Source organism: Macrotis lagotis, chromosome 4 (genome assembly GCF_037893015.1).
Source record: "Macrotis lagotis isolate mMagLag1 chromosome 4, bilby.v1.9.chrom.fasta, whole genome shotgun sequence".
In the NCBI taxonomy this organism is placed as follows: domain Eukaryota; kingdom Metazoa; phylum Chordata; class Mammalia; order Peramelemorphia; family Peramelidae; genus Macrotis; species Macrotis lagotis.
This window is the reverse complement of record NC_133661.1, coordinates 116702391-116717531: the sequence shown is the minus strand read 5'-3', so window position 1 is coordinate 116717531 and position 15141 is coordinate 116702391. Positions and strand designations below refer to the sequence as shown.

At 33.2% G+C, this 15141-nt stretch overlaps 1 protein-coding gene across 1 annotated transcript in view; it reads left to right on the top strand.

Annotated features, from left to right (window-relative positions):
• The window catches only part of BTBD1 (BTB domain containing 1), a 35834-nt gene extending 27580 nt beyond the window's left edge, over positions 1-8254 (top strand). The window contains exons 6-8 of the mRNA XM_074233966.1: positions 1893-1980; positions 6723-6869; positions 7348-8254. Of these exons, the coding sequence (XP_074090067.1) occupies positions 1893-1980; positions 6723-6869; positions 7348-7506 (394 nt within the window). The 3' untranslated portion in view covers positions 7507-8254. The remainder of the gene's footprint in view (positions 1-1892; positions 1981-6722; positions 6870-7347) is intronic.
• The last annotated feature ends 6887 nt before the right edge of the window (positions 8255-15141 follow it).

Below are 15141 nucleotides of genomic sequence, written 5' to 3'. Positions count from 1 at the left end.
TTTTACCTTCACAGCACCCCTGTGAGATGAGTACAAAAAGCTAGCTTATTCATATTGCTAGAGTAATGTGGGTTCTGCATGAATGAATGGTTACCACTGCTGGCATATATACTATATTTCTATAAGTTTGTTTTCCAAGTAGTATTACAAAACAGAATTGTACTGAGCATGCTCTTAAGTGCATAAGCATTGCATGGAAAATACTTCAAAAGAATTTTTTAGGGTATAATTGAAAGAAATACATAGTGGAAACTCTTGAATTTGGTGTAAATTAATGTACTGTAGAGTTGCATCTTCATTTCATTTTGCTTGCATATGCTTATTTCAAATTTGAAAGCAGAAAATCTAAAAATGTTAAACTCTGCCACTAGTCAGATATTGACACTTGTAATGATCACATTTATTTCTTTAGGCATTTTGGTTCATTTTATGTCCATAGATGACTGCCCCATATCTTCAGCCCATACAGGAAATCCTTTAATTGAATATATCTTTAATGGCAATGGCCACACAATTCTGTGATTAGTTCAGATGTATACATTACAGTCTTTTAGCTCACATAGTTGGATGGTGAAGTTTATCTGGTAATTTTATTATCTACCAGATAATACAGTTTTTTGAAATTGTGACTCTTTAAAACATCAAAATTCTGTAAGAATATTATAATTTGCAGAGGTGGGCAATATTTTGGTTAGTTTTGGTAAACTGTTTGCTCTTTTTTCATACTGTGTTATAAGGGATAGCTTGATGGAGGGGGAAAAACAAATTAAAATTTAGAACTAGGAATAAAAATATCAAAAAAAGGATAGTGTCTGACATAGGTGCTATATAAATGTTATTATTATATTTTCTAATATATATGTATATATACATATATACATATATATATATATATATAACTATTTTTAAATTATTTTCTTCTTAGAGAAAGAAATCCAAAAAAAAAACCTATCCTGCCTTTAAAAGTATCTCTGACCATTTTGGAGTTAGATTATATATTCTAGTCTCGTAAAAAACAAATTCCACAGCAAAATGAAACTTTGTTACAGAGCCCAGTGAAAGTTGGTTACACATTTTGCTTCACCAAACAGGACATTTCATTTAGCTGACACAATATTTAAATGTCAAAGAATCATTTTCCTAAACCATTCATTCAATCTTTGTTCAGTCACTTCCTCCAATGATTCTCCAGTCCATCTAGGTAAACTCCAGGTATACACTTCTTTGAGAGTCATTTTCCTTCTCTTTGGTTTGATCATTACTCAGTTCTGGGTCAACATTGCTATTGGCCTAATTATGTCTTTCAGAAGAACAGAATTCCCTCCTGAATTTTCACCCATTTTTCTCTAGGAATGTGGTGTTAGACCTAAGGTAAGGGTAAATAGGATTTAGTACAGGACAATTTTTTTAAAGTATCATTAAGTACTGATAAAGATTTTCTTCATGAAAAGGACTTCAGACTAGAGAAATATTTCAAAATATTTTTATCTCTAGATATCTATTGTCTCTGTTCTTCCCTCCTTTTCCCCTATTGCACCCAGGCTAGAAATGTAACCACCACTCAAGCCCAACCACTACTGATTGGCACAGGAGCTTAATCTGCTCTTCTTCCAGCCTGGGCTCCTGAGTCAGTTCTCCTGTCTTGTGGTAATGTAGTTGTCAGGACTTAATATGGACATTGATCACCTTAGCCTCCTACAGCTCGGAACTCCTGAATTCAAGTATTCTACAGTCTCAGCTTCCCTGATAGCATGCCTGTTCATTCTTAATATTTCTAAAGCAGGGGGGCAAGGGGAGATTAGTGTGCTTCCACAATATTAAATCCTATATAATTATTCTGGGTCATTATTTAAAGATTTTTATAACACTATTTACTACTTTTATTTTTTCAGGTTCACAGTTAATAGAAGAATCTCCATTGTAGGATTTGGGTTATATGGATCTATTCATGGGCCCACAGATTATCAAGTAAATATACAGGTACCCCTTTTTTCTTCATAAAGTATTTTAATGGAAATGTATTATTTTTACAATAAATTTGTGACAAAACTTCATTTTTAAGGAAAATGTTATATTTGATGGAGTTTGCAAAATTAGGTATAATACTTCAGACTATCTTCTGTTAAACATGAAGAAAAACAATGTCTGTGACTATTTAGAATTTTATTTTATAAGATGCTAGGAACAGATTAAAGGTGAGATGGTAGTGTTGAGAGCTTAATTTTAACCTATGTGCAGAGTTGAATTTTTAGAGATTACCTGATGCTAAAGGAATTAATTTAAAATCATAGAAGCCCAGAGTTGGAAAAAGAACATTTATATTTAATCTTCCCAGAAGAGAATCCTTACAAGATTATTTTGCCTGTCCTTAAGACTTCTAGTGTTGGGTAGGTAACTCATTGCCTCACAAACATTCTGTTTATTTGATTTTTAATAACTTAGCTGGATTCTCTGTAGGAACACAGATAAACATAATCGTTAAAATATTTTCATTTTTCATATCTATTCCTTTTTCATTTTTCTTGTTGTCCCTAGTTTAGTCCTTTATTATCTCTTCCTTTTATGTATATACTTTGTCACTGAATCCCTTCCAAGTTAGTCTTGACTTCCAAGTCCTCTTAAAGAATCAGGAAGCCCCCATACTGATTCAGTGATAAAATGACAAAAGTGAGATATTCATACATAACATATGTGTGTGTGCATATAGTTAAATATTTTATATATAGAGATATAGATATAGTTATATAGTTACCAACATATACATGGGAAGAGAGAACATATCACAGCTACCTCTGTATCATAATTTGGTCATGTCCTCTACTGCCAGAATAAAAAGGCACACCTGTACATAATGATCAAGCAATAAACATTTATTGAGCACCTACTATGTGCCAGGCACTGTGTTATTTAGCGTTGAGGATTACAAAAAGAGGCACAAGACCTGCCCTCAAGGAGCTCACAATCTGTGTGTGTGTGTGTGTGTGTGTGTGTGTGTGTGTGTGTGTGTGTGTGTCTATATGAGAAATAGAAAATAAACTAAGGAAACCACAAATTTAAGAGGAGTTCCTGTTGAATGTGTTACGATATCTACAGGACGTCATTTCACATGTTTGAAAGGCAATTTAGAAATATATTAGAGGTCAACGGTGAGATTAGGATAGATTTGAGAATAATAAGCATAATAAATGATAGGATGATGAAAATAAGTGATGAATAGTATAGAAAGAGAGGAGAAGGGAACTTTCTAGGCCTAAGCTAGAATCCTGTGGGATACACCTGGGTGAGGATCCTATGAAAGAGGCTGATAAGATTAAAAGAACAGGGGAAAGTAACATTAAAATGACTAGCTGTAAACAAGTTCTACTCTAAACTATCCTTAAGTCCTTTGCCCACTTTATTCCATCACTGATCTTATCCTTGAGCCTTTGCTCCTGTTCACATACTGTTAAACAAAGCTGGAGAAAAATCACAAAATCATTCTGACTTAGGTCCACTGCAAATTTATGTTGCACTTTAGCAAGTTTTCACACTGCCCTAATCAACTCATTATCCTACTCAGGACAGTGACTTTTCCAACCTTTCTAACTCTTCTCAAACTTATATGATTCCTCCTCCTCCTGCCATACTCTCATCTGAGAATCTGGCCTATTTCAGAAGAAAAACTGAAGCTCTTTGCCAAGTTCTCTTTCTTATCCCACATCACTCAGATATCTTCTGCCTCTCTCCTACTTCACTCCTGTATCATCTGATTATACCTTTTTGCCAAGGCAAACCTCTATTTGTAGAAGTGATTGCATTCATTCTGTCACACTTTTCCATTAGATTGACTGTCTCCTTCTTGTCTCTTCTCTCTCACTTGTCTTCTGTGTTCACTGCCTACAAATGGAGTGTCTCTCCCAGCCTCCAAAAACTCATTAATCTTTCCATCACCACTAGCTTATCATCACATAACTTTTCTCTTTCTTCTACTTCTTTTCACTTTGTTAACTCTGTAATCTGACTTTTCATCTCATCATTCAAGTGAAACTGCTTTCTCCAAAGTTACCAATGATTTCAAATTTTTAAAATAAATTTATTGTTTATTTAAAAATTCTCCTTTTAAAAATCTGGGTTTCAGATTCTTTCCTTCCTTTCTTCCCACTCAGTAGTAATCCAATATCAGATATACATGTGAAATCATACAAAACATTTACATATTAGCTATTTTGCTAAAAAAGGCAAGAAAAACAAAGTGAAAAAATTGAACTTTCTGTACTCAAGAGTTCATTAATTCTCTCTGAAGGTACCTGAATCCTTTGGAATTGTCTTGGATCATTGTATTAATTAGAGTAGTGAAGTCTTTCACAATTGATCATCATTACAATATTGTTGTTACTTGTTGTTTTCTGGTTCAGCTCATTTCAATTCTGCATTAGTTCATATAGGTCTTCTCAAGTTTTTCCATCCTAATCATATGCAACAAAATGTTCAGCCAATCCCTGCCACTACAAAAAGAACTGCTATAAATATTTTTGTATATCTATATATATCTTTTTTCCTTTTTCTTTGATTTCTTTGGAATGCAGACCCAGTGGTGGTACTGCAGGATAAAGAGGTGTGTGGCTTTTTAGCCCTTTGTTAATTGTTTCAAATGGTTCTCCACAATGATAGGGCTAATTCACAAACTTCCTTAGCACTGCATTTTAATGTCCCAATTTTTCCACATTCCCTCTAGCATTTGTCATTTTCCTTTTTTGTTATCTGATGACTGTAAAATGGTAACTCAGACTGTAAAATGGTAACTCAGAGTGGTTTTAATTTAGATTTCTGTAATCAGTAATGATTTAGAGCATTTTTCATAGGACTATAGGTTGCTTTGATATCTTCACCTGAAAACTGCCGTATATCTTTTAGTCATTTATCGAGGCATAACTTTTATTTTTATAAATTTGATTCAGTACCCTATTTTTTGAGAAATGAGGCCTTTATCAGAGAAATTTGGCTATAAATTTTTCCCCAATTTCCTTATCTTGGTTGCATTGATTCTATTTGTGCAAACCTTTTTTAATTTCATGTAAAAATTAGCCATTTTACCTTTCATTATTGTCTCTTTTATTTGATCAAAAATTCTTACTAATGATTTCTTCATTGTCAAATCCTTCGTCCTTCTTAACCTTTCTGTAGCATTGCCACTGTTGATCATCCTTTTCTCCTTGATAGCTTTCTAAGATACTACTCTCACCTCTTTCTCCTCCTACCTGATTAATAATAGCTCCTCAGTCTCCTTTGCTGGATCTTTATCTAAATTGAGTATTGCCCAAGCCTCTATCCTGGCCATGTTTCTCCCCTTATTCTATATTTTTGCTTGGTAATTTATCAAGCTCTCATGGATTTAGTTATCATCTCTGTTGCAATGATTTTTATATCTCTTTATCCAGCCCTAACTTCTGGCACACCTGGGTGTTTTAGGGACATCTTAAACCCAATATGTCCAAAACTGTTTTTTGGGACACCCATCTTCATAACTGTCCATTCTTTAAAGACTGACCATGTCACAAACCCTACCTCTTTCCCCTATGCACCCCACCACTACCAAAATAAGAAATTCTAATTACCCCCCGAATCTAATAAGAAATTATTTGTTTCAAGTCTTAAATAACTTTTCATAATCTCTCATAACCCTCATCCTTTTTTAGTCATGTTATACCTTATTCTCCTCTACATTCTCTGATCTAGTATTATTGACCTCCTTGGCGTTCCTCCAATCTCTTGAATATCTCTTGATTACCTGCTTTTTTAACTGGCTGTTCCCCTTGCCTTGCCCTCTCTCCATCTTCATCTCTGTCTCCTGGTTTTCTCCATATCCCAGGTAAAATCTCACTTCTGTAGGAAGCCTTTCCCTGTTCCACTTAAAGCTATTGCTTTTCCCCCTGATTTATAGTTTGTTTGTACAGAGTTGGTTCTAGGTAATCTTCCAGTTAGACTGTGAACTCCTTGAGGGCAGGGACTATTTTGTTTTGCCTTGTTTCCCTAGTGCCCTTCACAGTGTCTCTCATATAGTAGATGCTTAATAAATTCTTGTTGACTTGACTTATGCTCACTTAATTTAATACTGTTGATGTAGAAAATAGCTTTTCTATTTCTGGTTTGCATAATTCCTTGAGTGCCTAGAACTTAGTCACTTTAAGGCATTATAATAAACATGTGGCTTAATTAATTGTGTCTGGTGACCAAAACATAAAGAAAAAAATTGTCCAGCGACCAAAAACCTAAGCAGTTAAGAGATCTTATTTGAATTATTTTATGCTTCTTAGGGAATAGATAAATACATGATGTGTTTTCCAGTTATAGTACAATTTTATTTTCTAATTTCAGAGACTTTTAAGGGACACTATAGAATGATTAACCATTATGATGCATTGTCAAAAAAAATCACCGTTTCAAAATAAAGGGCCCCTGAATGCTTAAGGTTGTCATGTATCATGTTGTTTTGTGCCTTCTTTCAAAAAAAGTACTTCAGAATACATAAGCACTTTATTCTTTATCCATTTTCTACTTAATAAAAAAATGATCTTGGTTTTGAAGAATGGAGAATAGAAATTAAGATAGAGATTTGCTCACTTTTTGGTCCTTAGCTGTGAAAAAAGGTTTTGATTCCCAGTTTATTTCTATAGACAGTCCTGCTTTGGAAACTTTTTATTGTTTCCATGAAGTAGTTCATATTTAACTTTCTTTTATTACAGATAATTGAATATGAAAAAAAACAAACTCTAGGACAAAATGATACTGGATTTAGTTGTGATGGGACAGCTAACACTTTCCGGGTCATGTTCAAAGAACCTATAGAAATTTTACCTAATGTCTGCTATACAGCTTGTGCAACACTCAAAGTAAGATATTTTATTAAAGAATGTATGATTTTAAATAAATTTCATTTTTAAAAATGAATGTATAATGTTATAAGTTAATTTAGTTTCACTCTTAAGATTTTTGTAACTATTATTTTATTGGAAGCCATTTTAAGACATAAACAGGTATTCCTGAAAGTGGGAGCCTTTTCTGGGTTGAAAAAAAGAGACTGGAGAAAATGATTCCTTTTCCTCTATTTTCAGGAAAAACTATATACAAATGATTAACTTCTCTTTCTCTTTTCTCAGAAGATACTTAATTCTTTTAATTGCAATAGAAGAAACACTTGGAGCAAAAATTCTTAGGGTTTTTTAAATGACTTCAAATGCCTTTTAAAAGCTTATATTTAAATTGTTATGTGTAGTAGCCATGGTCTATAGTATAATGTTCGTAATTGGAATACCATGTAAAGTTTATTTTTAGTAACTATTTGCTGATAAATCTTTTGTTATGATTTAGGGTCCAGATTCCCATTATGGCACAAAAGGATTGAAGAAAGTTGTACATGAAACACCTGCTGCAAGCAAAACAACATTTTCATTCTTTAGTTCTCCTGGCAATAATAATGGAACATCAATAGAAGATGGACAAATACCAGAAATAATATTTTATACATAATTCAAGTAAACAGACTAATCTGAAAGACATAATTATCTAGCTGCTAATGTTAGTAGTGTTATGAATGTTCATAATTTTAATATTTAAGAAACATTTTAGTTTCTTAGAAAGATAGAAAAAAATGTCCATATTGGCTTTGCATGATCATCATCAGGATATAATGAACTTAATGGAAAGTGTTTCATTTTCATATAACTCTAGGAGAAAAGTGCAGAACTTTAATTGTAAGAATATATATTTAAGCAGCTACTTATGCTTTCACTTGGATAATTTCATAAATCAGCTTGTTTGGCTGATAGTCTTTCAGTAGTTTTTAAATTGTAAGAACCTTACTTGTTAAGAACAATTGAAGTTTTGGGGGTTTTTACTGTTTTGCCAATTGGATGGGTGAATTGATCCATGTGAGCTTGGTCAGTATTCTTGCTTAAACCTTTCGTTAATTCAAATAACTGTTTTCAGGAAATATGAAAACTGGATTTGTACTTTTGGTTTTGGAATCTTGGAGAACCACAAACATATCTTGTGATAGGCATTTGGAATTGCATTAAACCGTTTCTAAGTGTTGAAAAGCATTTATCTGTTTACTTGAGATCTAGAATCCATTTAAAGAAATGGTTATTTTGTAGAGTATATAGTAATGTGTTACATTGTAGAACTTATAAACTATAAATTGGAGTTTTATATAAATAAATCTGCAATAATAATGTAAAATGTGAAAAAGAAAAGTTATCTAAGACTGGACACTTTATCACTGTGTGTGTGTGTGATTTATTTTTGGGGGCAGTTAGAGGGGTTTGGGAATACTTTGTGTTCCAGAGAATGAGTTGATGACATTAAACATATAATTGATAAAGTACCTCTAATAAAACTTGGTAGTAGTTTTATGAATATATATCTCAGAGGTCTATATATAAAATGACCTGCTTCTCTGTCACTCAGAATATTATGTCTTTTCATATTCATTTCTGTTTGGGGCTTTATTAAGCTGTTAAGAGTACAACTATTCCAGCAAATTTGAAGTAGAGGAGATAAAATTATAATGATTTTTTAAATAAATGATTTCTTAACATAAATTTTATGCTCTGAGAAAGCAATTTCTAAGAAGTTATTATGTCTGAAACATTAAGTAGAATGTTACAATAAGTTTTCATCTGAAATAGTTCAGTTTATAAAAGCTTTTTTAAATTTGGATCAAGGAAGTATTTTTCAAAATTACTGTGAAAATGGAGAAAAGGTTTAGATTTTTTTTATATTAGTGACAACAGTAAAAATTCATGTTTATCTGTAATGCCTAAGGAAATGAATTTTGCTTAACTCATGGTTAATCAGAGAACTTTTTTTTTGGAACCTTTGCCTAAAGTAATTCTAAACCGTTCTTCACTATCCTATTTTAATAAGTAAGTACAATGTCTCATTATTTAATCCTATTTCTTGACTGGACTTCTTACAAAGTCTCAGGATCATTATTATGAATATTAAACATTATAATTTTTGGTTTAGGAATATCTATAGACAGATGAAAGGAAGTAGAGATTTTTAAAACTCAGTTTCAGGGGTGTTTCTGCCATTTGAAATAGATTTCTGGTTGAGGGTCATTGCTAATAAAGGTTTCTTTATTTATGGAAATATTAATTATAATAAGAGTATATTATTACAACTGTGTTGATATAATTCCTGAGAAATATGACTTCCACCCCTGCCGGTTATATAGTTTTGATTTTATTTGCAGAATCTTTTGCTATTATTTCAGGAATTGGCAAAAATAGGGAATATTTTGACCACTACTTCATTGGAAAGCCAATTTGCAATTTTCTCACTGCACAGTTCCAATATTTTAAATTATCTCTGATTTGTTGGTAAAGTATAATTTAGACTAAATTTTCCCAAAATTTGCTACAAATAGGACATATTGCTTGATCTTCTAGCCTTTCTAGAATACAAATATGCCTAAGATAACCTCATATGGAGAAATCATTCATTGGTTGGTAAGTAATTCATTGTGTCTCTGATATCTAATGGCTCTTTTCACTTCCTTACAAACATGCTTTCTACCTTATCCTTAAAGACAAAGGATCACCAAAAACTGATCTTGTGGTTTCTTCTATTGCATTTTCTTTTAAGATAAACAGATGTTAAACTGTTAAATTTGATAGTATTTTCTTTCTTCTCATCCTGCTTTATTGATTGTCCCCTTTTGGATACTTCCTCCTTTGGGTTTTTTTTTAAGTTGTTTTTTGTTGGGTTGGTTTTTTTTTTTTGTGAGGCAATGGGGTTAAGGGGCTTGCTCAAGGCCACACATTTAGGTAATTATTAAGTGTTTGAGGCTGGATTTGAACTCAGGCACTCCTGACTCCAAGGCCAGTGCTCTATCCACTGTGCAACCTAGCTGCCCCCTCTCCTTTGGTTTTTGTGACACTGTCTTTCCTTCTGGATTTCCTCTTACATGACTCACTGCTGTTTCTTACACATTTTTTGCTGGATCCTCTGTTTACTTCCCGTTAAACATTCCCTTTAAGCATTCTCCAAGTCTTTGGCCTGAACCCATTTCTCCACTGTGTTAGTGACTTAAACTTACAGTAATTGGCTTCTAGTCAGAATAACACTACCAGATTTACATTGCTACCTATTGAGAATACACAGGAAATTAAATGAGTTGAAATTCTGACTGGGAGACAACATAAAATGTTATTAGATGTAATCAACAAAGGGAAGATTAATTTTAAAGAAACTGGGGAAGAATGCTGGTAGAAAGTTGAATTTTAGCAGTGACTTAAAAGCAATCCAGGAGATGGAGATGAGGAAAGACAATGGCCAGGGATAGAGGGGATCAATGAGTGAAAAACTATCCTTGATTCTTCCCTCTCCCTTTAACATCTAGCTGTATTTGCCAAGTATTGTCAGTTCTGTCCCAGTCCTATCCACTCAGGCTCACATCATCCCTTATCTAACCTTAACTACTGCATTAACTTTATGCTGCAAATGGTTGGGGGGGTTTTTGTATTTTTATCTTTTTAAAAATTTATTCTTGGGGTGGCTAGGTGGCGCAGTGGATAAAGCACCAGCCCTGGAGTCAGGAGTACCTGGGTTCAAATCCGGTCTCAGACACTTAATAATTACCTAGTTGTATGGCCTTGGGCAAGCCACTTAACCCCATTTGCCTTGCAAAAACCTAAAAAAAAAATAATTTTTGAATTTTACAATTTTTCCTGTAATTTTGCTTCCCTCCCCCTACCCCACCCCCACATAAGGCAGTGTGTTAGTCTTTACATGATTTCTATGCTATACATTGATCTAAATTGAATGTGTTGAAAAGAAAGCATATCCTTAAGGAATATAGAAAATATAGGAATATAAATATATAAATATATGTAATATATAAATACAAAAATATAAGCAAAAGTACATAAAAGGTAATGGGTTTTTTTTTTCCAAATTAAAGGTAATAGTCTTTGTTCAAACTCCACAATTCTTTCTCTGGATACAGATAGTATTCACCATTGCAGCTACTCCAAAAATGGCCCTAATTGTTGCACTGATGGAATGAGCAAGTGCATTATGGTTGTACACCATAACAGCAACATGGGGTTGATGATCAGTTTTCTTCTGGTTCAGTTCATCGCACTTGGCATCAGTTCATGCAAATCCTTCCAGGTTTCTCTGAATTCCCATCCCTCCTTGTTTCTAATCGAACAATACATCTCCATAACATAACACAATTTGTTCAGCCATTCCCCAATTGATGGACCATCCCCTCAATTTCCAATTCTTTGCCACCACAAACAGAGCTGTTTGGAATGTTTTTGTACACGTCATGTTTTTACCCTTTTTCATGATCTCTTCAGGGTATAGACCCAGTAGTGGTATTGCTGGATTAAAGGGTATGCACATTATTGCCCTTTGGGCGTAATTCCAAATTGCTCCCCAAAAGGTTGGATGAGTTCACAGATCCATCAACAATGCATTAGTGTCCCAGATTTCCCACATCCCCTCCAATATTGATCATTGTCCTTTCTGGTCATATTAGCCAGTCTGAGAGGTATGAAGTGGTACCCCAGAGATGCATTAATTTGCCTTTCTCTAATCAGTAATAATTTAGAGCAATTTTTCATATGACTATGAATTCCTTTCATTTCCTCATCTATAAATTGCCTCTGCATATCCTTTGACCATTTGTCAATTTGGGAATGGCCAGGTTTTTTATAAATTTGACTCCGTTCTCTGTATATTTTAGAAACGAGTCCTGTCAGAAATACCAGTTGTAAAAAAAATTATCTAGTTTGTTTTTAATGATGTTCTCTATCCCTTCCTTGGTCATAAACTGCTTCTCCTTCTATAGATCTGACATGTAAACTATTCCTTGATTTAGTTTGCTTATAATATTGTCTTTTATGTATAAATCCTACCATTCATTTAGATCTTATCTTGGTATAGATCAAGCCATACTATACTAACTTCCAATTTTCCCAACAAGTTTTTATTGAAGAGAGTTTTTTATCCCAAAAGTTGGACTCTGGGTTTATCAAACAGATTATTATAATCATTTCCTGCTGTCTCTTTTGCTCCTAGTCTATACCACTGATCCACCACTATGTTTCTTAGCCAGTACCAGACAGTTTTGATGACTGATGCTTTAATATGATTTAATTTGTGAGAGAAGTGTTTTCTAGTTGTTTATTCATAGAGTTTCTGAGTGTCTTGGCAGGTAGACTCCCAAGTATTTTATATTATCTGAAGTTATTTTGAATGGGATTTCTCTTTCTAGCTCTTTCTGCTGTATCTTGCTAGTCATATATAGAAATGCTGAGGATTTATGAGGGTTTATTTTATATCCTGCAAGTTTGCTGAAATTGCTAATTGTTTCTAGTAGTTTCTTTTGTTTTTGGCTTTTTTTGTTTTGTTTTTGGTTTTTGCAAGGCAAATGGGGTTAAGTGGCTTGCCCAAGGCCACACAGCTAGGTCTAGTAGTTTTTAGATGATTTTTTAGGATTCTCTAGGTATACCATCATTTCATCTGCAAACAGTTTTGTTTCTTCCTTCCCAATTCTAATTTCCTTAATTTTTTTCTTATTGTTGAAATGAACATTTCTAACACAAAATTAAATAGTAGTGGTGATAATAGGCATCCTTGTTTTACCCTTGATCTTACTGGGAATGACTCTAGTCTATCCCTGTTGCATATAATGTTTGTTGATGGTTTCAGGTAGATGCTGTAATATCATTTTAAGGAACAATTCATTTATTCCTATGTTCTCTAATGTTTTTAGTAGGAATGGGTGTTATATTTTGTCAAAGGCTTTTTCAGCATCTATTGATATAATCATGATTTCTGATAGTTTTGTTATTGATAGAATTAAACTAACAGTTTTCCTAATATTAAACCAACCCTGCATTCCTGGGATAAATCCTGTTTGATCTTAGTGTATTATCCTAGTGATAACTTGCTGTAATCGCTGTGCTAAATTTTTATTTAAGATTTTTGCATCTATATTCATTAGTGAGATCTATAATTTTCTTTCTCTGTTTTGACTCTTCTTGGTTTAGGTATCAGCACCACATTGGTGTCACAGAAAGAGTTAGGCAGAGTTCTGACCTCACCTCAAACTTTTGTCAAAGAGTTTATATAGAATTGGAACCAATTGTTCCTTAAATGTTTGATAAAATTCACTTGTGAATCCATCTGACCCTGGAAATTTTTTCTTAGGGAGTTCAATAATGGCTTGTTAAATTTCTTTTTCTGAGATAGGGTGATTTAACTATTTAATTTCATCTTCATTTAACTTGGGCAACTTATATTTTTGTAAATGTACATCCATTTCACTTAGATGATCACATTTATTACTATACAGTTGGGCAAAATAATCCTGCATTGTTACTTTAAATTCCTTCTCATTGGTGGTAAGTTTCACCATTTTCATTTGTGATTCTAGTAATTTGGTTTTCTATATTCTTTTTTTAAATCAAATTAACCGGAGGTTTATCAATTTTTTTTTTCATAAAATCAACTCGCTTTAATAGTTTTCTTTTTATTTTATTTCTTTAATTTTTTAGAATTTCTAAACTGGCATTTAATTGGGGGGTTTGTTTTTTTAGTTGCATGTTTAGTTCATTGATTTCCTCCTCTAATTTATTTATATAAGCATTTAAAGATATAAATGACAACTGCCTTGGCTGTATCCTATAAGTTTTGGTATGTCTTCTTGTTATTGTCACTATCTAGGATGAAATCATTAATTCTTTCTATGATTGGTTGTTTGATCCACTCATTCTTTAAAATTGAGGTTTTAGTTTAACAATTAGTTTTAGGTCCATCTCTCCCTGGTCCATTATTGCATGTAATTTTTACTGCATTGTGATCTGAGAAGTATATATTCACTATTTCTGCCTTTCTGCATTTGATTATTAGGTTTTTATGCCCTAGTACATGGTTAATTTTTGTGTTAAGTGCCATGTACTGCAAAAAAAAAAGTATCTCCATTCAACTTTCTCCAAAGGTCTAGCATGTCTAGATTTTCTAACATTCTAAACTTCCTTATTATTTTATGGTTAGATTTATCTAAATCTGTGAGGGAGGTTGAGGTCTCTCACTAGTAGAGTTTTGCTGTCTGTGTCTTCCTGTAACTTATTCAACTTCTCTAAAAATCTGGATGCTATATCACTTGGTGCATACATATTTAGTATTGAATTTGCTTCACTGACTATGGTACTTTTTTAGGAGGATAGTTTCCTTCCTTATCTCTTTTCATGAGATCTATTTTTGCAGCTGCTTTGTCTAAGATAAGGATTGCCTCCCCTGCCTTTTTCACTTCAGTTGAAGCAAAACAAATTTTATTCCAATCTTTTACTTTTAATCTGTATTTAACTCTGCTTCAAATGAGTTTCTTGTAAGCAGCATATTGTAGGATTCTGGTTTTTAATCCAGTTGGCTATTTGGCTACATTTTATGGAAGAGTTCAATCCCATTCACATTCAAAGTTATAATTACTAACTCTTAATTGCCTTTCAAGCTATCTTTTCTCTTGTTTTTTCCCTTTTTTCACTTTATCCATATTCCGCAGTATTGTTTCTGAATATCACCACCTTCAGTGTGCTTGCCCCCGTATATCCAGCCTCCCTCCCCTTTCTTTCCTTTCCCTTTGCCCCTCATTCCTTATGTTAGTTCCTCATTTCTCCCCTTTGATACTTGAAAGGTAGGATAAGTTTCTCAACAACTGAGTATATGTTAACTTTAGGCCTAATCTAATGAGAGTAAGATTCAGGTGGTTCTCATCTGCTCCTTTCTTCACCTCTGCTGCAATAGGTCCTTTGTACCTCTTTTTGTAATGTGATTCACCCCATTCAGTCTTCTCCATCCTCCCTTCTCTTTACAAAAGAGATAATGTTTTTGTCATTCTATCAGTCACAGATAAGTCATGAGTGTCCATCACTTCTGGCTAAATATATTCTCTTTAATAGACTAATATGCTCAAGAACTTACGGGAATCTTTTTCCCAGGTAGGGATATAGACATTTTCATCACCGAATAGCATTTTTTCATTTACCCTTTTTTTAATCTTTTCATGTGTCTCTCAAGTCTCCTGTTTTATGTCCAGATTTTCTATTTAGCTCTAATCCTTTCATCAGGAAAAGCTGGAAGTTT